At 39.8% G+C, this 22,883-nt stretch overlaps 2 protein-coding genes across 2 annotated transcripts in view; both read left to right on the top strand.

The window, feature by feature from the left end:
- Positions 1 to 17,137, top strand: part of LOC115653413 (sperm flagellar protein 2-like) — a 47,084-nt gene extending 29,947 nt beyond the window's left edge. The window contains 3 exon segments of the mRNA XM_030566707.1: positions 9,820 to 10,008; positions 11,047 to 11,234; positions 15,480 to 17,137. Coding sequence (XP_030422567.1) covers positions 9,820 to 10,008; positions 11,047 to 11,234; positions 15,480 to 15,672 — 570 coding nt within the window. The 3' untranslated portion in view covers positions 15,673 to 17,137.
- Positions 17,138 to 21,411: 4,274 nt separating this feature from the next.
- LOC115653412 (sperm flagellar protein 2-like) overlaps positions 21,412 to 22,883 on the top strand; it is a 67,237-nt gene continuing 65,765 nt past the window's right edge. Inside the window, exon 1 of the mRNA XM_030566705.1 lies at positions 21,412 to 21,488. The gene's annotated coding sequence lies outside the window, so the exon portion shown is untranslated. The remainder of the gene's footprint in view (positions 21,489 to 22,883) is intronic.

Below are 22,883 nucleotides of genomic sequence, written 5' to 3'. Positions count from 1 at the left end.
TTAGCAACATCCAGTAGACATACGGTGACAGTAAAAAAAAAAAAAAAAAGCTGAACGGGCTCCATGGTTGCCATGCTATGGTGTCTGCCAGGGCAATCCAGGGAAAAAAGGCACGAAATGATTGTCTGCCGTTGCTTTCACAGAGGAAGGAAAGAGTGACGACATTTACCCAGAATCACCCGCGACACTGTTTTTGCACCATCATGCATTGGGGTCTCAACCCAGAATTCCAGTGCGCGTGGGAGACTGCGGGAACTATGGGATAGCTACGGGATAGCTACCCACAGTGCAACGCTCCAGAAATCGACGCTAGCCTCGGACCACGGACGCACACCACCTAATTAATGTGCTTGGTGTGGTCGCGTGCACTCGACTTTATACAATCTGTTTTACAAAACCGGTTTGTGTAAAATCGGAATAATCACACAGTGTAGACTTACCCTCAGAGACCACTTACGGGTTTTGGAGACCAGAATAGCTGAATTGGAGGAGCTAAGGGAGACAGAGAGGTACATAGATGAAACTTTCCAGGACACAGGATAGCAGTCCCACCCTCAGTCTGACAGTCTCTGTGCTGGTAAGGAGGATGAAAGTCTCAGGGAAGGAAAACATCAAAGTGGAGCGGAGGGAAATGATCCCATAGTTGGGATCCTCCTTCCAGATGATGTTGTGGTATCTTTTTGCACCAAGGATATCTCTTTAGGGAAGGGAACTCCAGTTATTAGGAGGAGATGGGTAATAATAATAGGGGATTTGATCATTAGAAACATAGATAGCTGGATTTGCAACGTCCGGGAGAACCTCATGATGACTTGCCTGCCAGATGTGAAGATTGCAGATCTCTCAAGACATTTTGACAGACATTCATGTAGTGCTGGGGAGGAGCTGGTGTTCATGGTACATGTAGGTAACAATGACATAGGGAAGGATAGGAGGCCAGATTTAGGCTTCTAGGTAAGAGATTGAAGTCCAGGACCTCCATCCCATGATAGCATTCTCTGAAATGATTCCAGTTCCACACACATTATTATTGAGTCTTTTATTTTTATAGCCTCTGTAAAAATCCATTTGGGTCTTTTAAAGACAGATTATTTAAAACAACCTGCAGTTGCCCCTATCAGACAGAAACCATCTTTTTAGAACTTTCTCTTATCTCATTAATTATTTTTTTGAAACAAACATCCCTATTTCTTTCCTTCTTGGCTTATAACTCATTACTTTCAAGGCCTTTCTTTCACTTGCTAATTTTGGCCTTTCTTTACAACACATATTTCTTTCACCAAACTTAAGGTAACTTTAATTTTATAGTTTTATATTTATTCTACACTGTTGTATGGGACTAGCCACAGTGCGTGAAGTTAAGCATCTGCATAAATCTTTGAAGAAGTAGCGCCTTTCCTGTGAACACCTGAGTTCAGGGTTCTGTGCTTCTCCTTTCACAGTGATGACAATGTAAATAAAACAGCATGTTCCATTCATCTTTAAATTAAAGATGCAGATAGAAATATAGTAATACATGAAATATCTGTAGTAATATGCAGGTGTATGGTATGATACATAAACGTAGAATTAATGTGTTTGGCCACTGGATGCCACTGTTGTCCCAAATTGATATAATTGTAAGCCTCTTATCATACATTTCTCAAATAATCACCATTACAAAGCCATATGTTGTTTAAAAACCTATTTTATCTTTTCTACAGTGACTTGTGATCCTATGTTTTACTATGGATTTTTAGAAATGCTGCAATATAAAACTGAAGTTATGCTTTTGTCCTGTACCTTATTTTAGGTCTCTTTGACATTTAGCCTTTGATGGGTTTTAATTCTTCCTAAACTGTGTTATATTTTTTCCTATTAATTGTTGTGTTCTTGATAAGAAGCCGATAAAGTAAGTAAATGCTGTACAAGTTTCCACAAAGTGGGCCTGATCCTGCACCAATTTAAGTCCATGGCAGACCCCCCACACACACTTCAGTCCTGCAGTCTGCTGCCAGTACACTTCAGTCCTTACCAGCAATACCACTGCTATTCTAGTTCTGAGTCTACTTTGAATAGAAACATTCAGTTGATTAACAGTTTTCTGATTAGGTGGACTGGAGCTAAAATAACAACACTGCACTAATTTTAAACTAAATTGTGATCATACCCAGGTCTGCAGAAATGGCAGCCAACATTTCAAAGGGAGTAAGTGCAATAGCCACCTATGCTACTAAAACCTCAGGACACTTCAGAGGTTACTATTTTAATAGATTAACCCTTCTACTCAATCTATTTGCTACAGGGATTGGCAGCCTTAAAATGACTACTTGAATGAAGCCTTATAACATAGTAAAATGGCACCTGTGTAATTTATGACTATGTATCACAGAGTTCAATCATTTCAAAATTATGTCAAACATGAACAAGACAAATTCTTTACTGAGTGTCCTCTGTATATTCGCACTCATGGGATGCACCAGCAGGTGCAGCTCAGTGCCCGTTGGAGCTCTCCTGTGTCCCTCGCACCTCTTCTCTCTGCATTTCTGTGTGTTCTGAGGGTGAGACTATAAAAGGGAACATGGTGATCATCTAGTCTGACTATCTGCATAACACAGCCTATAGAAATTCTCTGAAACAATTCCTGTCTGAACTACAAGAAGTCTCTGAGAAAAACATCTAATCTTGATTAGATTTAAAAATTGCCTGTGATGGAGAATCTGCTATAACCCTGGGTAAATTGTTCCCATGGTAAATTACCTTCACCATTAAAATGTATGCCTTGTTAAAAGATGGTAATTCCATTCAGTTTCAAACACTTCCTCCATCCAAACCCCTCTTCCTGATTCAGGGACTCTCTCACAAAAGCTTGTTAAAATCAGAGATTCAATCCCTTGTAGAAGCTTGAGCAATAAAGGAGGTTCCAAGGGAATTCAGAAGTCAGGTATTCTACTCCAAATATTTTCTGGTATCTGCCCAGTGGGTGCTTGACCCCCCGCACTGTCTCTTCCCACCCCTGCACTGCCCTTGCCCCACCTCCATTCCACCCCTTCTCCAAAGTCCCTGCTCCACCCTGCCTTTTCCCACCCCATCCCCACCCCTGCCCTGCCTCTTCTCCACCTCCTCCCCTGAGTGCGCCACATCCCCACTCCTCCCCATCCCTCCTGGAAAGTCCTAAGCACTGCCAAACAGCTGTTAGGTGGCAGAGGGGCAGGAAGTGGTGGGAGGCAGGGGTTGGAGAGGGCATGCGGCGTGCTTGGAGGTGGGGGGGAAAAGGAGGCGGTGGTAGTTTGGCTGCTCAACCACTAATTTTTCCTGGTGTATGCTCCAGCCCTGATGCACACATGGAGTCGACACCTGTGGAAAAATTCATCTGATATTAGATCTTCCAAAGTTCAATGCTTTTATTAGAAGATTCAGTTTTCTTATGTTGACTCTAGTATCCAATATATCCTCCTTTACCTCTTTAGATTAGTTTGTAGCACTTGATCCAAAGAATGTATGCTTCCCCATCTCTATCAGACCAAGTCACTGCAGGTATCTCCCTTTCATGGTTGGACAAGAACATTTCCAAATACAAAGTCCTACCCTTTGGCCTGTCTGCTGCCCCCGGGTGATTTACAAAGTGCCTATCTGTGGTAGAGACTCTTTTAAGACGGAGTTTTTTCATTTACCCTTATTTATATAATTGGCTTATCAAAACATCATAAAAAGATGCCCTTTTCAAAGATATACATTACACATATTTAAGCGGTTAGAATTCTTGATAAATGTGAAAAAAATCCCTTCTGCCTCCTACGTAGAGAATCTCTTTTGCAGAAGCAGTTCTTGACTCTCAAGAGGGCAGAGCTTATCTGCTAGAAGACAGATAACTGAAGCTTCAGTCTGCCAAAAGGATGTTGTAATGGGGAGCACTTACCTCTTGAGCACCTCCTATGTGCGGAACTGTAGGCCTTGTTCTACTCCTGGCACCCCCTGTAGGTTGTCAGTTCTTCAGTGGCTTGGCTCTTCAACCATGTCACATAGTCAAAATGAACCTCTTCTGGGATAGCAAAACTGTGTATCCGCTCTGACCAGGGTCTTAAGACCCAGCTCTGTGCCCTTTATTTTCAGCCCTTTGCTTTGGCTTCCAAATGAGCCTTGTCCCATTCTTGGGGTTTACACCATTTCTCCAGTGGCTGGTGTTGGAGCCCAGGCTCACCCACTACTTCAGGTTCCAACTCAGGGAGCCTATAAACAGCAGCCATGTGCCTCTCATTTCATTTAGTTCCTTGGGCCTCCTCCTACCTGGACTCTTTATCTTCATCACATACCTTACCTTACCTTAGAATTAAAGAGTAGTAACCGTGTTAGTCTGTATCTGCAAAAAGAATAGGAGTACTTGTGGCACCTTAGAGACTAACAAATTTATTGTAGCATAAGCTTTCGTGGGCTAAAACCCACTTCATCAGATGCATGTAGTGGAAAATACAGTCGGAAGATATATATATATATATATGTATGTATATACACAGAGAACGTGAAACAATGGGTGTTACCATACACATTATAAGGAGAGTGATCAGTTAAGATGAGCTGTTGTCAGCAGGAGAGAAAAATAACTGTTTGTAGTGGTAATGAAAATGGCCCATTTCCAGCTCTTGACAAGGAGATATCTTCCCCCCCGCCAGTTCCTTACAAGCATGGGGAAATAGTTTTACTTTGTGTAATGGCCCATGCTCTCTCAGTCTTTATTCAAACCTAATTTAATGGTGTCCAATTTGCAAATTAATTTCAATTCAGCAGTCTCTTGTTGGAGTCTGTTTTTGAAGTTTTTTGTTGTAATATTGCGACTTTTAGGTCTGTAATCGAGTGGCCAGGGAGGTTGAAGTGTTCTCCAACTGGTTTTTGAATGTTATAATTCTTGACATCTGATTTGTGTCCATTTATTCTTTTACGTAGAGACTGTCCAGTTTGGCCAATGTACATGGCAGAGAAGCATTGCTGGCACATGATGGCATAGATCACATTGTTGAATGTGCAGGTGAACGAGCCCTTGATAGTGTGGCTGATGTGATTAGGTCTTATGATGGTATCCCCTGAATAGATGTGTGGACAGAGTTGGCAGTGGGCTTTGTTGCAAGCATAGATTCCAGGGTTAGTGTTTTTGTTGTGTGGTTGCTGGTGAGTATTTGCTTCAGGTTTGGGGGCTGTCTGTAAGCAAGGACTGGCCTGTCTCCCAAGATCTGTGAGAGTGATGGATCGTCCTTCAGGATAGGTTGTAGATCCTTGATGATGCTCTGGAGAGGTTTTAGTTGGGGGCTGTAGGTGATGGCTAGTGGCGTTCTGTTACTTTGTTGGGCCTTTCCTGTAGTAGGTGACTTCTGGGTACTCTTCTGGCTCTGTCAATCTGTTTCTTCACTTCAGCAAGTGGATATTGTAGTTGTAAGAATGCTTGATAGAGATCTTGTAGGTGTTTGTCTCTGTCTGAGGGGTTGGCTCAAATGCAATTGTATCGTAGAGCTTGGCTGTAGACAATGGATCGAGTGGTGTGGTTTGGATGCCTTTGTTGCCTTCAGCAAGAGATGGGGAGCAACAGATTAGCAATTAGAGGTCACTGGAGCTCTCAAGCAAAGAGATCACTAACTTCCTAAAACTGAGAGTAATTTCTTTGGCATTCAAATCTTTTATACATGGCATCAAGAACAAGGTAGTGGCATTCATCATAGACAATACACTGGCAGTGTACTATGTGAACAAACAGGGAGAGGCTCACTCTTTCCAGCTGTGTGAGGATGCAGGTAAAGTCAACAGGATAGCAGTTCAACTGAGCAGAGACATAACCAACTGCATGAATGGTTATTAAAGAAATCGATGACCTGTACAGGCTCCCAGGCATAGATCTTCTTGTCACCAGACATTATTTGAAGTGTCTATTCTTTTGCTCATCAGCAGGGAGAGACAGTCTGTCCATAGCAGAGTCTTTTCTTGTGAACTGGTGGAAGGGTCTGTTTTATGCTTTCTCCCTCCTTTCGTCTGATCCAGAGACTGAGAAAAAAGATAAGATGGAGATAAGATAATTCTTATTGTCCAAGTACGGTCAAGACAACAATGATAAACAACCCTTCTTCAACTCTCCAATGGAGCGCACAAGCTACTTCCAGTGTTACCAGGTTCATTATCAGAACAGGGGGGAGCTAGGCAGAATTTATCTTCTGACCCTCTACCACTTCACCTAACTTCAGGGGCTACAGGACTCTAACATACCTTGAAAAATCTTGTCCTTCAGAAGTGCATCAGCTATTGATTAACTTGAGAAAACAATCAACCAGAAGGTGTTATGATATCTCAAGTGGACTAGATTTGTGACGAGGATATCCAAAAAACATATAGATCTAACATTGGCTCCAGTATAATATATTTTTGATTATTTACTTCAATTAAAGCTTTCAGGTCTTTCCAAATCTTCTTTAAAAGTGCAATTAGCAGCTATAGAGGCACACTAAGTGCTCATAGACAATAAATCTGTCTTCGGAGTTAAGAAACTTATGAAGGGACTTGTGAATGAAAGACTCTGTTCCTTCAAGGACCTCAGATCAGTTTTAAAGCAGGTCATGAAGTCTGCATTTGAGCATATGGCAGATTGTTCACTATTCCACCTAGCTATTAAAATTATGTTTATAATAGCCATGACATCAGCTAGGCAAATGAGTAATCAACATGCCCTCATAGTCAATTCATCATTCACTGTCTTTCACAACAATAAGGTGGTGCTTCATTCAAATGCTACATTCCTTGCCAAGGTGGTATCTGACTTCGACATTAATCAAATGATGAATGTACAAGTTTTCTTTCCTAGACCTCACACCACATAGGGGAGTCAGAACTACATACTTTAAATACCAAGAGAGCTCTAGCTTACTGTTTTAATAGGACCAAAGAATTTCACAAGTCTCCCAATCTCTTTGTTATGTACAGACAACCACAAAGTCATGCTGTCTCTTCACAATGTATAGAGAAAGTTACAAGCTAACATCTATTCCTCCCCTTGCTGGGGTTAAGTCTCACTCTACCAGAGCAATGGCTTCCTCCACAGCATGCTTTAGACATGATCCAGTTCCTGAGATCTGTGAGATTGCTATTTAGAGCTCAAAATGTATAAACCTCTACTCCTTAGACTTAATGTCTAGAGCTGACGCTCAGTTTGGTAGGGCAGTATTTCAATCCCTGTTCAATTAGGATGCCAAGTCCCACCTTCCTTTGATGGGCTACAGTTTGGCAAACTATCTCAGAAGTGAAAATATGCAGAGGCCACTTTGAAGAAGAAATTAATATAACTTACTTGTAAACAGAATTCTTTGAGATGGACTTTGCATATTCACACTTCCTGCCCATTTTCTCCTCATCCTCAGAAGCCTAATGGAATATTGAGTCTAAGAAAGTGGTAGAAGAAACTGAGGTATCAGAGGGCAACCTCACCCTCAAAATTTTCAGGAATGCAGAGGGAAGAAGTAGGAGGGGCACATGAGTGTTCCTATGGGCACTGCTATGAGAAGGTTCCACCACTTGAGCTGTAGCAGCCAGTGTATCCCATTCATGGGAATGTGCAGAGTCCATCTCAGACAACTATGGTTACAGGCAAGTAACCTTCATTTTCAAGACTGTTGAATTCTCTATTTTAAATTTGCATGCATAAATGACATTTCTGTGTGGAAATGGATGTGTGCATGCAAAATCAGATCTGATCCTGCAGTGAGCTTCATGTGGGCAGAACCCTGTGCCCATGTGGAGCTCATTCAGGATTGAGACCTCAGAGGCTGGCTTAATAGCCAGTTGAAAACTATTGCCCCTGGGGGTGATAGTGCTGTATATCTTCTTAGACGTTTCAAGTCAGTAGCATTTCATTAGAATGCACTAGCCTGCCTGCCCATTTGATATAGTATTCAAGAAATCAGAAGAATTAAAAAACAAATAAAATGGTTTGAATTTACAATATTGAATTTACTTTTTTCCTCTACAACAGTATATCACAGTTTGCAGTAATACAAAGGACATCTTTCTCAGAATTTTCTATAGTACTTCTAGAACTGCCATTAACCTCCGTGGATATGTGTTAGTAGGTTATTGTTACATGCCTAGTTGTACTGTAAGGCACGCTGTAGCATGTTAGAGTTGGTTATTGCTTTTGGAGTATGTCTTGTTTGTTAACAGTAGTTTACAAAATGAAAACAAAATTTGAGGTGGGTTCATGTAGTGTGTTGTTCCATTGCAGCTCCATCACAAACATCTGATGAAAGGGAAACTAGGCTCATGAAGGATAAAAGTGTTATTGAAGAGCTTCCAGTTTTCCCGTCTAGCCTCTTTCTCCACTTCTCTCCTCTTTTCTGAAGAAACTGAATTGGGACTCTTAGACAAGCTCCAATTACAGATCTCTAAACTAAACTTTAAAGCTGTACCATTGCTTCTGGAGCAGGTATCTGGGCTGCAGAGTGAATCAGTGATTTCCCTTTCAAGCCCTTCTGTGGGACGGTGGGTCTTCAAAGGGAAACTGCAACTTTCACTCAAAGCTCAGTGCCTGGGCTGCAGAAGCAGCTGAAAAGTTTTGAAGTTTAATTCAGAGATCTGAATTCATAAGAACAGAGGAGTGGCAGAAGGAAGCTGAAAATGTAAGCATGTCAATGAGGAGTTACTACAAACTTTAGTTGCCATTGCATTTAACAAAGATAAACTCCTAAACCCTCCTAACCTCCTATGTTAATTAGGATAATAAGGAGAAACAGAAGCCAGTCCTCCTTTTCCTTTATGATTTCTTTCTTAACATTTATAATAGGCAGTTGCCTGACACTTCCTATTATAACTTTACCATCTTTAACTGTTTAGGCTGAAATTTTACAGGCTGGGCATCTACATCAGGCCGACTTATTTTGCAAAATTTTAGCATTTAGGGGAGGGAAAGGGAGGAGTTGTGTGCCTTTGTGTCAGGGATCTGCTTTTTGTCGGCCCTGTGACAATCCATCCAAATTCGTCATTATAAGACTTTGAAAAATTGCAGTCCACGCATACTCACTAGAGACTTGCTAGATCTTCTCGAAAGATTCCGTCTGTACTGGAGAGACAAGATGGGTGAGGTGATTTTTTTTTTTAATTAGACCAACTTCTGTCTACTACAGCTCTCCATCTATCTGTACTAGGCATGCTTCAGCCCAGGGCTGAGCAGGACTTTCCTTGCAATTAAGCTCCAGGCTGATGCAGGCTATCTTGGGGCCAGGTCCAGGCACTAGACTGGAGAGTCACCTGTACTCAGTGCCCCCGTTCTACTGTGAGGGAGGAAGCTGCCTGAATAAAAAGCAGAGGGATGTGCATGTGGGGGGAGTAGAGTAGGACAAGGAACCTTCGGAGAGGGAGAACTGGGACTGGATATGAGTTGTGGGGGGACGGGGCCAGGGGAAGAGAAGGAAACTGGGACTAGTTGTTGGGGAATGAGTATCATTACAACTAAAAAGAATTATTTGAAGCACAGAAAAGTCACATCAAAATTGTCTGTATGTAGGATTTTCTTCAGTCTGTGTTAAAATTAATTTTAGTTGCCTAAATTTTAAGAAAATGTATTTCTGTTGAGTATCTCAATTAAAATATTTTAAGTGGTTATGTATTACTTGATAAGACCATAATTATATTATATTACTGATAGCATCATAAATAGAAATGTATGTTTTAGGCTATGTATGTTAAATAAGCATAGATGAAGACTGTCATGCTATTTTGAATAAACATTTTATATCAGGAGTATAGAATTTTCTGACATAACTGTTAAATAGTTAATCACTATTTAGCATAGCTTACAATATTTTATTTTTTTAGGAGGCTTACCGGGAAGAGCAACTTATTAATAGATTAATGAGACAGTCCCAGCAGGAGCGGAGGATTGCTGTACAACTCATGCATGTTCGTCATGAAAAAGAAGTGCTATGGCAGAACAGAATTTTCAGAGAAAAACAGTATGAGGAAAGACGACTGAAAGAGTTCCAAGAAGCTCTTGACAGAGAGGCGGTAAAAGATTAATTATTCAGTATATTGTGCGGAGCTTTGTCTGCCTCCCATACATGAGCTCAGATTTTTAAAGGTATTCAGGCATTGCCCAGCCAGTGTTGCAAGGCCTCAGTGACTTAGGAGCCTGTCTCATTTTCAAAAGTGACTTAAGCACTTGGAAGGCTAAGTCCAAATGAGATGTTATGCCAAATGTTATGCATACAGCAGGGTATGACACTCACACATTCACTCTTTCCAGCCCTGAACCCTCACTCTTATCTCCCCCCAGTCCCTCCAAAATAAACTTAATTCTCATTAGGAATCTCATGCATCCAGGAGTCTGTAGGTATTGATTAGGGATTGTCCAGAATTATACCTCCTGGCCACCAGGGCCCACTGTGCTATTGGAAGTGCTGATAGTCAAGTTGTTCTTCCTCCTTTTTTATTTTATGTGCAAAACTTTTGGAGGGTGAGAGTTCTAAAGCTCAAATAGTATCAGTATCTTTATATTAATTCTTTGCAGATTAGGCCCTTGCTGTTTAAACTGTGTGCCATACCTTCTAAAATGTATTTAATGGCTGAAATCCTGGCCCAATTGACATCGAGAGGTGTTTTGGTATTGACAGTACTGGGACTGGGATTTCACCCAGTGTCTGCATGACTGTTCTTCATGAATAGTAAATATAGTCTCTCCATGTTTAAGGTTAAAATGGCTTTTTTTCAGAAATCACTGAAAAAAATATTTTACTTGTTATGGGGGAAGTAACATTTTGCTCCTTTACTTCAGTATATTAGTAACTATTTTGCAAAAAGCAGGGACTTACAGAGTCTTCAGAGGTTGTATTCAAACTTCTGCAGGTCTTAATTTTTTATTACCTGCTATATATCATTTGATTAATGAATCTATAAAAATGTTTTCAATTCTTGACTCAAATTCAGCAAGTTCATTTTCTTTATATAGATTTACTCTAAGCATTTTTAAACATTTTTTATTGCTATGCCAGTGCAAGTTAATTTACAATCTAATTAAAAAGTTTGTTTTTGAAAAAAAATCCTTAGGCTCTTGCAAAACAAGAAAAAATTGATTATGAGGAACATATTTGCGAAGAAAGAGACCTACATGAGAAAATTGCTGCTGAAAGAGCAGAGGCTCGATATAAAAAGCATTATTCCATGTGTTGGGAAGTGATTGACCAAATTATTGATCTATCAGCCAAAACAGGAGAATATCGAATGTTGACAAACAAGTAAGTAAATTTCAGAAGTCAGAGAAAAGAAATGTATAAGAAACAGAATACAGGGAAAGGAAAATTAGTGACACACATTATTTCATGAAATATGTTCCCTTGTGAATGCCCTGCTTTCCAGTTGTGGTTAATACTGAAAACAAGCATATAATTTAAAAGATTATTATAGAATCATGAGTTCTGTTTCTCGTATTCAGTGTACCGGAGCTAATGTTACTGTGGAAAAATTAAACCCAACTCCAAGGTACTAATTACTTTCAACTGGAAATACTTTTTAATATTTTCACATTTTTTGCACACGAATTAGTAATAATAATTAAACATTATATTTGTGTTACAACCTTTTGTTCTAAAGCAACCTATGGCACGTGGGGTAGGCAGCCTGTGGCACGTGAGCTGATTTTCAGTGGCACTCACACTGCCTGGGTCCTGGCCACTTGTCCGGGTTGGTTCTGCATTTTAATTTAATTTTAAATAAAGCTTCTTAAACATTTTAAAACCTTATTTACTTTACATACAACAATAGTTTAGTTATATGTTATAGACTTACAGAAAGAGACCTTCTAAAAAATTACTGGCATGCAAAACCTTAAATTAGAGTGAATAAATGAAGACTCGGCACACCACTTCTGAGAGGGTGCCGACCCCTGTTCTAAAGGATCACAATGTAATTTATATAGATAGTAGGGCTGTTAATTAATCACTGTTAACTCAAGTGATTAATCAAAACAAATTAATCTGATTAAAAATTAATTGTGATTAATCACTTTTAATCATACTGTTAAACAATAATAGAATACCAATTGAAATTTATTCTAAATATTTTGGATTTTTTTTATATTTTAAAATATTGATTTTAATTATAACAAATTGTACAAAGTGAACAGTGCTCACTTTGTATTATTTTTATTACAAATATTTGCACTGTAAAATATAAGCAAAAGAAATAGTATTTTTCTATTCATCTCATAATGTGCTGTAGTGCAATCTTCTTATTGTGAAAGTACTACTTACAAATGGTGACATAACATTAACTATGTTATCAAATAAAACCCATCTTCAGCATGGAAGAATGTCCTCTGGAATGATGGTCAAGCATGAAGGGACATATAAATGTTTAGCATATCTGGCGCATAAACGCCTGCAGCGCCTGCTACAAAAGTGCCATGCGTACACCTGTTCTCATTTTCAAGTGACATTGTAATTAAGAAGTGGGCACCGTTATCTCCCATAAATGTAAACAAACTTGTTTATCTTAGTGATTGGCTGAACAAGAAGTAGGACTGAATAGGCTCTAAAGTTTTACATTGTTTTGTTTTTGAGTGCAATTATGTAAAAAAAAAATTCTACATTTTTAAGTTGCACTTTCATGATAAAGAGAGTGAACTACAGTATTTGTATGAAGTGAATTGAAAAATACTATTTCTTTTTATCAGTGCAAGTATTTGTAATAAAAGATAACAAAGTGAGCACTATACACTTTGTATTCTGTGTTGTAATTAAAATCAATATATTTGAAAATGTAGAAAATATCCAAAAATATTTAAATAAATGATATTCTGTTATTGTTTAACAGTGCAATTAAAACTGCAATTAATCACAAACATCTTTTTTTTTTTAATAATTGGACAGCCCTAATAGAAGTAAGTTTGAAAAGCATTTTGAGATTCTTCAGGTTAAAAGGCTTTAGGTTCAATGTGTACTTTACAAATTACTTCCCTCACATCAGCAACAGAGCCACCTGTGGGTGAAACAGCAACTATTTAAGAAGGCCAAGAAATCACAACTTAATGCTTTAGGACTGTAAGAGGTTTTCCTACCTGGTCTGGCATCAGATGCTGCCATGCCTTAGTTTCCTGTCAGATTGGTGCTTCAGTTTCCCCTTGCTTTCAGATAGCTGGGTACTTCAGTGAATTGGTAGTTTGGCCCTCTGACCAAGTCAAATATTCCTCCCTTTCTAAGACAAATAAAAGTTCAAAACAAAAGATTTCTGCAAACAAACCATCACCCATCCTTAGCTAAGTCCTTCCCCTTAATAGCTAGGATTCCACACTAGTTCTTTGCCATCTCTGGTCCACAATTCTTCAGCCCTCTCTACTGGCTTCATTGTTGGACTTTTCCTGCCACAGGCTAAACAAATCTTTCAGCCACACTCAGTGTAGTCCTCAGTAATCCTTCATCCTTACTGGGCTAAACAGTCCTTTCTCCAGGGTATAGTGTGGTCTTCCCCACTTGAAGGAGGAAAGTAAAGGAGAACTTCCCCTTATCCTCTCTGGAAGCTTTGGCCTGGGACCTCTAAACAAGAAAGAGCTTGTTTTGTCACGGAGTCTCCTGCCTTCTCTGTTCTTTTCTTGTCAGACTTTTTTCTTTTCCTGCTTTCTCCTTGATCTGGAAACCTTTAGCACTCCTTAGTCCATGGCTCATACTCTTTTCAGTAATACTCTTACTCCTCACCAGTTCCTTCTCCTGCCTGCCTTTAGGACTTCTCTTAGGCCCTCTCACTGGTTTCTGGTCACAGCCCCTCTCCTTCTGCTTCAGGTCCCTGACCTCTGGGAACACTATTGGCAATCTTGGTCTACAACTCAGTTTGGTCCACCTTCGAGCATCTCTACAGTAAGCTGCTACACCCTCCAGCCTTCTCTAACTATTGCGAAAACAAGCAATTGTATATAGTGCTTTTCTATTCCACAGTAGGCTTTGCTGTAACCTGCAGTCACACAATCCCTCTGATGAGTACAACCCACAGAGTGCTGATCTTATAAGGCTTTAAATGGACTTAACGCCTGCTTTGAAAGGAGCAAACGATTTTGTGACAGTCTGAAATAATACTACATGCATCTGAAACTGCAGGGTGAATATAATGTACATTTGAATTGTTCATGACAGCAGGTTTAATGTCCTAAGTCTTACTCACATCCTAGTATTGTTTGCAAGCAATTTTGAAAGTGGAAGCTTTTTGTGACTTTCAGAGAACAATCTAAGGGTCTTCCCATCTTGGCTCAAAGCCTGTGTAAGTGGATTTTGTGGGTGATTTTCTTGTCAATGTGCAGCCATGACTCCAATGTAAATTTAGTATAAAACATATGTGAACTGAGTGGTGAATACACTATATAGGTACATATACAGATCAAGATTGTATCAGCATCCTGACTGCCACGGGAGGTAAATTTTGTCAGTATTTCCATGCATTTCCTTGTGCAAGATGCAAACAGTATTATTGTCAGTGTTCAAAGATATTATGTGCAAAGTATATTTATAGCATAACACTCAGTTATCTCAGATCTATAGTTAAAAAGAAGAAAATTCAAATAGTTGAAGTTGTTGTTCCAAAATGATAATACTGTCTGCTAGCAATTTTATGTTTGTGCCCTTTTATGATCATATAATTAAATCACAGCTTTTTTTTTCTTCAATACAAAGTGCAAGATAATTATAAGGTAATCTTATGTGTTTTGACAATAATATAACTCAGTTCAGTTTGAGCACACCTGTTGAATACAGACTAATTGTGCTACAGGTGTTGCTCAGCTTGTTGATTTGAGCAACCCTAGAATTACTACATATCATGTGTTCAGGTTCTTTGTTTTATCTTTAATAATAAAAACACTTGTTCCATATTTATTCAGGTTCTTTGTTTTATCTTTAATAATAAAAACACTTGTTCCATATTTATATCTACTTCAATTTGTTATTTTCTAGAAAAACCTTTAACATAATCAGGTTGAATTACTTACATTATCATAAACTAGTATTAACGTGTAGAGTAGGCATTTCTGGACAGATATTGCCATCCTCTTTTGTTGGTGCATAAGGCTCTGAGTGCAGGAAAACTGCAGAAGGGTTGGATTAGGTGTGGAGTCCACATCTCTTGTGTAGCCTAGAGTACATCTCCACAGATCCTCCAATGAGTCCTTCCCCAGTGAGAATATAAGTTTTGGAGTGGGAGAGGGGCAGAGACAATAGATTTGCTACTACACAGTTTCACCAATCAAATACTGCACATTGGCACATATGTGGAGATACAGCGGCCCTTGTATCTATGACAGCAGCTGCAGATGAGGTTGGGTACAACTCTGCGGTCTTTAGGGTGGGTTCTGTCTTTGTCCCAAATCCGACAGATGTTGTAGTGTAGAACCTGTTTACTTCTGCTGCATGTTTGGGGCAGAATTGGGTCCATAATTCTCAAAATAGCTGACTTGTTAGTTTTGGTTTGACAGCTAATTTGGTTTGTTTTTGTTTCTGCAGCCTAATTCCAGTTAAACTGATGCGAGATTGGAAAGAACTTTTTTTTAATGGAAAACCAATATATGAACAAGTGTCGATTGAACCTTTGCCAACTGAGCCAACCCCAGAACAACTTGTAGAGTTGGATAAAATGAATTTGCTAGATGAGAAAGATTATGATGAATATAAGGTACTCCTAACTGACATGGCATAATGAAAGAAAATGCACCTTGTTTACTCATGATTGTTGACAATTTGTTGTGATGTTATAATACATTTGATTTTTTGGGTTTTTTTTGACAGTTCATAACGATAGAATTAGATATAAATTTTCATGTAGTTACAGATGTTTTCACGTTAACTCCATATTCGTCTGGGAGTAAATAATATGTTCTGTTGCTGGCATTTGAAAGCCTGTGCAACCCTGAAAATCTTAATCCTTTGTTGGCCTTGAGTGCAGTAACACATTTCATAGTGTATATGAACAACTGACATTACTATGATGTTACTGATGTTACATAACTACAACATGTGAAACTTCAATGCAATTATTTTTAAGTAGAAATTAAAGTGTAGTTAATTGCACCACATTAGAAAATATAACACAAAGTAGTCAGCAAAAAAACCCCAAGACTAAATGAAAACAGTGCCTGTTACAAGATCTGGTAGTCCTGTAAATACTATTTGCAACAAGTTGTGAATTAAATCTTTGTAGTGGAATTTTATATTTGGTGATCCATTTATTTTAATAAGACAACATTTTAAAAAAGAAGTTTTGAGAAATGGCTGATATTGTTATGACCATGCTGTAATAATCTAAGTGACAATTTTTCAGATCCTATAATCTGTTTCCTGCAGTTTTAGAACACAATGTAATTTAACAATTGAAAATTGAAGTAAGAATGTTGAACTGCTTTGACCAAATATACTACGTAGTTATTTTCTCCCCAATTCAGTATTATTTATTCTCTTGTTTGAAAAAGAAGCTTTTATGCTTTGAATCTTTTCTGACAGTCTGTTTAGTATAATATAGCACAATCATTGTAAATAACTTGTATTTCTGTCTTTGTTGTTCGAGAAATGATTACCACACGATATGTGCTTTTTACCCACATCCTGAACCAATTGGTACATATTCTTTTGCAGTAAGTAGTCAACTTTTGTTAGGGGTTGGTGTGGTGTATGTCTGACAGCTCAGTTTATTTTGTTTTCAATCTTTGAGTATGTTCTCTACCAACTGAAAGTTATTTACAAGATACCTATTCATACAGATTTAACACGTATGATAAATTTTAAAACCTTCCTTAGAAGAGCAAAGACAACTCTGGAGGGAGGAACCTAGATGGTTGAAATTTAGTAATGGCATAATCAGTCTTTGGGCCAGTCTCGTTTACATTAAGGCCTTTGTACACCACTCTGGGAGAATGCAGGATGTTAAAATTAATGTAAATTTAATTTATGCACCCTTTAAGGCCTCCTTACCTTGCAAGTGGGATAAAGGGACCTTAGTGTAAAGGAAAATCAGGTCCTTTCACCTCTAGGTTTCCAGTCCTACCCTCCTATTCTATTCCTTGTCACCAAACATTTGGTGTTCTCAATTCAGTTTCTAATTTACTTGCAATTAACTGGTAATAAGTAAATGGCAAATTAATGACCATAGCTTTAATATCAGTTTAAAGTGCCAGGCAAATGTATAGAATGTTATATGTTTTGAATAATTAACATTACTTTAAAAAAATATCTAAAGTATTTTTATAACTCTTAACAGGCCAGTCAACACAGCAGTCATGTACTGAATTAGGACAGACAGCAGTATAACTTTGTTTTAAATACACATTGAGCTTATGCAAAAAAAGTCATTAATAATTAGGATAGCAATTTTTTAACTGTTTGCATTATTTTCAAGTGATGCAATGTACAATAACTCATTGGTTCAAAAAGAGCATAATCACTATTCACTAGGATCCTTTAGCAAGTCGAATTGGTTACAGACATTTGAACAGAGAGCAAATAGAAATAAAATCAGTGTTGATGAAAGAAGAGCATGATCTATACAGGACAGCACAAGATTGAGAATCCAATTCACTGATTCTCTAATTACAACTGTCTGCTGTCTAAACACTGACTCTCTGTTTGGTCATGGCAAGTCACAACCCAAAATTTTCAGATGCGGCCCTTAATTTTCAACGTGGCCCAACTTCAGACACTTAGCATCAAAGCAGAAGTGGGTATTGAGGGAAGGATATGAAAGAGGTATATCTCACCGCCCTTTTTATCTTTCCCCTATCATCTTTGTGCTTTCATCTTCACTACCCCTTATGCTTGCACCAAACATCAATTATCTTTTCATTCAAATCCTTCCTTAAAATCCCTCATTCAAATACTACTTTTGCAGAGCCTATCAATGTTCATCCACCTCAGTTAGTGCTTCCAGAAGTCTATAACATATCACAACATATATCTGAAGAAAAAAAACAGTCATGAATTTTCACCATCATCTGATCTTCCAGTTTCTTAAGCAGCTGAACCATTCTGTTTGTCTAAGTTAGGGGAAAATACTAAAGACCTTACTAATTTTTTAATGAGGTTTTAGGCAAAGCCCAATTAAAATTAACATTAGTTTGCTTGAGTTAAGGACCTCAAAATTATAAGCTCTTTGATACAGAGACTATAGTTCTATGTACTGTACAATGCTGAACATACTAATTATGCTTATTAAAAGTAAGACTGGAGTCAGACTGCTGCAGCGCTGTCCAGGGCTTCTCCTGGACACGGCGCGCTGAGCCCTCAGGAGAGGGGGGAGATGGGGGTAAGCGGCATGGCAGGGGGCCAGGGCTGAGGGGGCTTAGATAAGGGACAGGGAGTCCCGGGGACAGTCAGGACAGGGAGGGGGCAGAGGTTTCTGGCGGGGTGGCCAGGGGATGGGGAACAGGGGGTTTGGATCGTGGGCATTCCGGGGGTCTGTCAGGACTCTGTAGGGTGGTGGATAGGGGTTGGGGCAGTCAGGGAACAGGGGGGATTGGTGGGGGGTGGGGTCCCGGGGTGGTGGTTGGGGAGGAGGTCTTGGGGGGCGATGAGGGGACAAGGAGCAGGATGGGTTGGAGATTCTGAGGGGGGCAGTCGGGTCAGGAAATGGATGGGGGTTGGATAGGGGGCAGGGCCAGGCTGTTTGGGGAGGCACAGCCTTTCCTACTCTAAAGCTCATACAGCAGTTTGAGGCTTGCAGACAGCTATTTAACACAAAGAACCAAGTTGTTATCTTTTCCATGGGGGAGGGATCACATGAGAAGAGCAATATCCTATACCATCTACCTCCTTCCCAACCTAGAGACCACCCTCCCGAGGCTCCAGAGGTTCGTCAGGTAATTCAGTGGTTCTCAAACTTTTGTACTGGTGACGCCTTTCAGACAGCAAACCTCTGAGTGTGACCCCCCCCCTTATAAATTCAAAACACTTTTTAAATATATTTAACACTATTTTATAAATGCTGGAGACAAAGCGGGGTTTGAGGTGGAGGCTGACAGCTCGTGACCCCCAGTAATAACCTCGACCCTCAGTTTGAGAACCCCTAGGTTAGTTTAATTTTAGCACCCTGTGTCCATTCACATGCATGTGCTATTTTGAGCATTTCAATTTTCACAACATAGGTTCATCCCAGATTCTGGAACAAGCTCAAATGCTCAGTTCATGGAGTATGTACATAAGCTATACTAAAGACAAAACCGCAGTAACCGTCTCCAGTTTGTGAGGGACCCCGTGGAGCCAGTCTCTAGGAAACAGATACATTCATGGAAGTTAAGTCCACTAATGGCTATTAGCCAGGATGGGTAAGGAATGGTGTCCCTAGCCTCTGTTTGTCAGAGGGTGGAGATGGATGGCAGGAGAGAGATCACTTGATCATTACCTTTTAGGTTCACTCCCTCTGGGGCACTTGGCATTGGCCACTGTCGGTAGACAGAATACTGGGCTGGATGGACCTTTGATCTGACCCAGTATGGCCATTCTTATGTTCTAAGCTAAATGAACCCAAAGTTATGGAGACAGATATGAGTCAAGGGAGCCAGCAGAGTATCAGAAACCTGGAAAAATCTCTGACTGGATGGACTCAGGCATTTGGTCACAAGCTGAGGTGGTTCAAAAGTTTTGGGATTTTTTTTAAGCAGACTTTTTTAATTGGTTCTTTAAACAACCAAACACAGCAAGCAGCAAATATTTGACGACACACTTCTGAAACCCCAAACCATGTTAAGGTTTTGGCAGACTAATTTCAGCTTTTCAATTAAAAAAACCACAACAAATTTTGAAGGAAAGCAGATGTGATTTTTTTTCTGCTTTTTAAAAACTCCTAGTTTTCAATGCAAAAAAAGTTTTGATGGAAAATATTTGTCCAACCCTTTTAATGAGCTTTAGTGTCTTTTAGCACTAGCTCATGCTGAGAACCAGTGATACCTTGTAAAGGTGACTTGAAAAGAAGTTTTCTTAAAACTGGGTTTGTGCCAAGATGCGGAAGGTTTTTAAATGTTTATTTTTCCCAGGGCTGCCTTGAGGGGAGGGGGCAATTTGCCTTGGGCCCTGCAGGGGCCCCCACGAGAATATAGTATTCTATAGTATTGCAACTTCTTTTTAATAGAAGGGGCCCCTGAAATTGCTTTGCCCCAGGCCCCCTGAGTCCTCTGGGTGGCCCTCAATATTGCATAGTTAGAGAATATAGAGAAGTTGTCAGTCAGCAATTCAGGCCCTTTACAATATGTTGTTCAGTTCAGATTAACAAACATTTTTCTAGAACTGCAGTGACTCCATCAAACACAAATAAGTATATTAACAGCATATTTAAATTATATCCCAAACTCTTGTGCTATGGCAGCAACTTTTGATGTCAGAGATTGAGACAGTGAGGTTAAGAGAGTAAAAGTGAAGACAAGAACATAGGCCGGTATGTATTTCCTTACAAAATATTGTGACTCCAATAAGAAGTATAGCTGATAAAACAGCAAAGTACGGCAAAGCACTGTGACACCTGACATAATTACTGCAGTGCATTCTACAATGGACTGCCCTTGAAGAATATGTGTGAGCTGCAGCAGTTGTAGATTGCAGCTGCTCGCTTATTAAATAGAATCAGTCACAAGGAACACATTACACTAGTTCTCCTAGATCAATGTTGATAAATGCAAAATAATGCACATTGGAAAACATAATCCCAACTATACATATAAAATGATGGGGTCTAAATTAGCTGTTACCTCTCAAAAAAGAGATCTTGGACAGTTCTCTGAAAACATAAGCTCAATGTGCCGCTGCAGTCAGAAAAAGCTAACAGAATGTTGGGAATCATTAGGAAAGGGATAGATAATAAGACAGAAAATATCATATCCATGTTAGGCCCACATCTTGAATACTGTGTTCCCATGTAGTCTCCCTATCTCAAAAAAGATATATTGGAATTGGGAAAGGTACAGAATAGGGCCAAAAAATGATTAGGAATAGCTTCCATATGAGGAGAGATTAATGAGACTGGAACTTTTCATCTTGGAAAAGAGATGACTAAGCGGGGATATGATAGAGGTCTATAAAATCATGCCTGGTGTGCAGAAACGAAATAAGGAATTGCAGTTTACTCCTCATAACACAAGAACTAGGGGTCAGCAAATGAAATTCATAGGCAGCAATTAAAACAAAGAAAAGGAAGTATTTCTTCACACAATACACAGTCAACCAGTGGAACAATTTGCCAGAGGATGTTGTGAAGGCCAAGACCTATAACAGGGTTTAAAAAAGAACTAGATAAATTCATGGATGATAGCTCTATCAATGGCTATTAGCCAGGGTTGGCAGGGATGGTGGCCCTAGCCTCTGCCAGAAGCTGGAAATGTGCAACGTGATGGATTGCTGATTACCTGTTCTGTTCTTTCCCTCTGGGGCACCTATCATTGGCCACTGTTGGAAGACACGATACTGGGTCTGATCCAGTATGTTCTTAAAAATCTAGATCTACATGGAATTTCACTTAACTTCCAGGTGCAATTCAAGGTACTGACTTTGATCTGTATATCCCTATATGACTGGCTGTCTGAAAGACTGCGGGCATGTCTGCACTACAGACTTAAGTCTATCTATGTTAAGTTGACTTACAGCCAGCGCGGTGGCTGATGTCCACACTGCCCTCCTTCTGTTGGTGGTGTGTGTCCTCGCTAGGAGTACTTCCGCTGACTTGAGGGGCAGTGTGGGTGGCTGAGAGCCAAGGCTTTCAGCTCCACGCAGCTCCCTGCTGGGAACCCAACTGCCCCCCCAACTCTCAACTCTCCACTCACAACTGGGCGTGGGGGCAGCCACCTGGGCTTCTTGGGTCCCTGAGCAGGGAGCCTCTACGCAGCAGCCCTGCTGGGAGCAAGGAGCGGGGTGGGTGCAGTCCAGCTAGGAGTGGAGAGCTGGGGGCTGGGCTCTCCCTGTCTTGCTTTCTTGATAAGACAGCCAACAGCCGATGTAAGTAATGCAGTATCTAGACAGACACTGTGTCTTCCTAACTACACTGACAGCCCTGTGCCTCTTGTGGAGGTGGAGTTATTATGTCGGTGTAGTCGGACACTTACATCAGTGTGGGTAGTGTGTACTTTGACATAATTAGGTTGATGTAAGATGCCTTACATCAACCAGGCTGCCTCTCCCTTGTGAGCCATTATGACAATTTAGGTCAGCAGAGACACACAAGCTAATAGTCCTTAGACTTAAAGGCCAGAAAATTGGTGACTGAGTGATCTTAATGGAGAGTCCATGCAGTATGGAATTCACTTTTCCCCTTTGTCTGATAGGGTGTCTCTACACTGCATCTGGGAGCATGCTTCCCAGCCCAGGTAGACAGACAAATGCAAGCTCTCTCAATCTAATGTGCTAAAAAATAGCTGTATGGATGTTTTGGCAGCATAGGCTAGCCACGTGAACTTGGACCCAGGGGGTCAGGAAGGCTGGTACTTGGGTGGCTAGCCTGTGCTGTCACCCGTGCTGCAATGGCCATGCTGCTATTTTTAGCACATGAGCTCAAGAGGAGCTAATTGTGTCTGTCTACCTGGGCTGAGAGGCATTCTCCCAGCTGCACTGTCGATGTTCCCGTATAGCTCGAGTAAGTTTATCTGTCTCCTCTCATACATTTTTATCTGCCTTGAGATATGTTAGAGGGCACATTTTTATAGCTCAAAATAAGTTTTGCTGTTTAAAAAATAGGCAACATTTTAATTTACACTAATAATATAGTTATATGTAATCACACGTAGTTACAGTTTCCATGGGATGCTCCATGTGGAAATAAGTAAGCACAAATCAAGTTTATATTTGAAGAATGTGAAATACACTGTGACAATATCTATTTGTTAATAGACATAGGAAAAATAGCTTTATATTTTACCTGTAGTGTGATTGAATACATATTGT

The sequence above is a fragment of the Gopherus evgoodei genome, chromosome 6, assembly GCF_007399415.2.
Source record: "Gopherus evgoodei ecotype Sinaloan lineage chromosome 6, rGopEvg1_v1.p, whole genome shotgun sequence".
In the NCBI taxonomy this organism is placed as follows: domain Eukaryota; kingdom Metazoa; phylum Chordata; order Testudines; family Testudinidae; genus Gopherus; species Gopherus evgoodei.
Note: the sequence above shows the minus strand (reverse complement) of the source record. Positions and strands in the feature narration are given on the sequence as shown.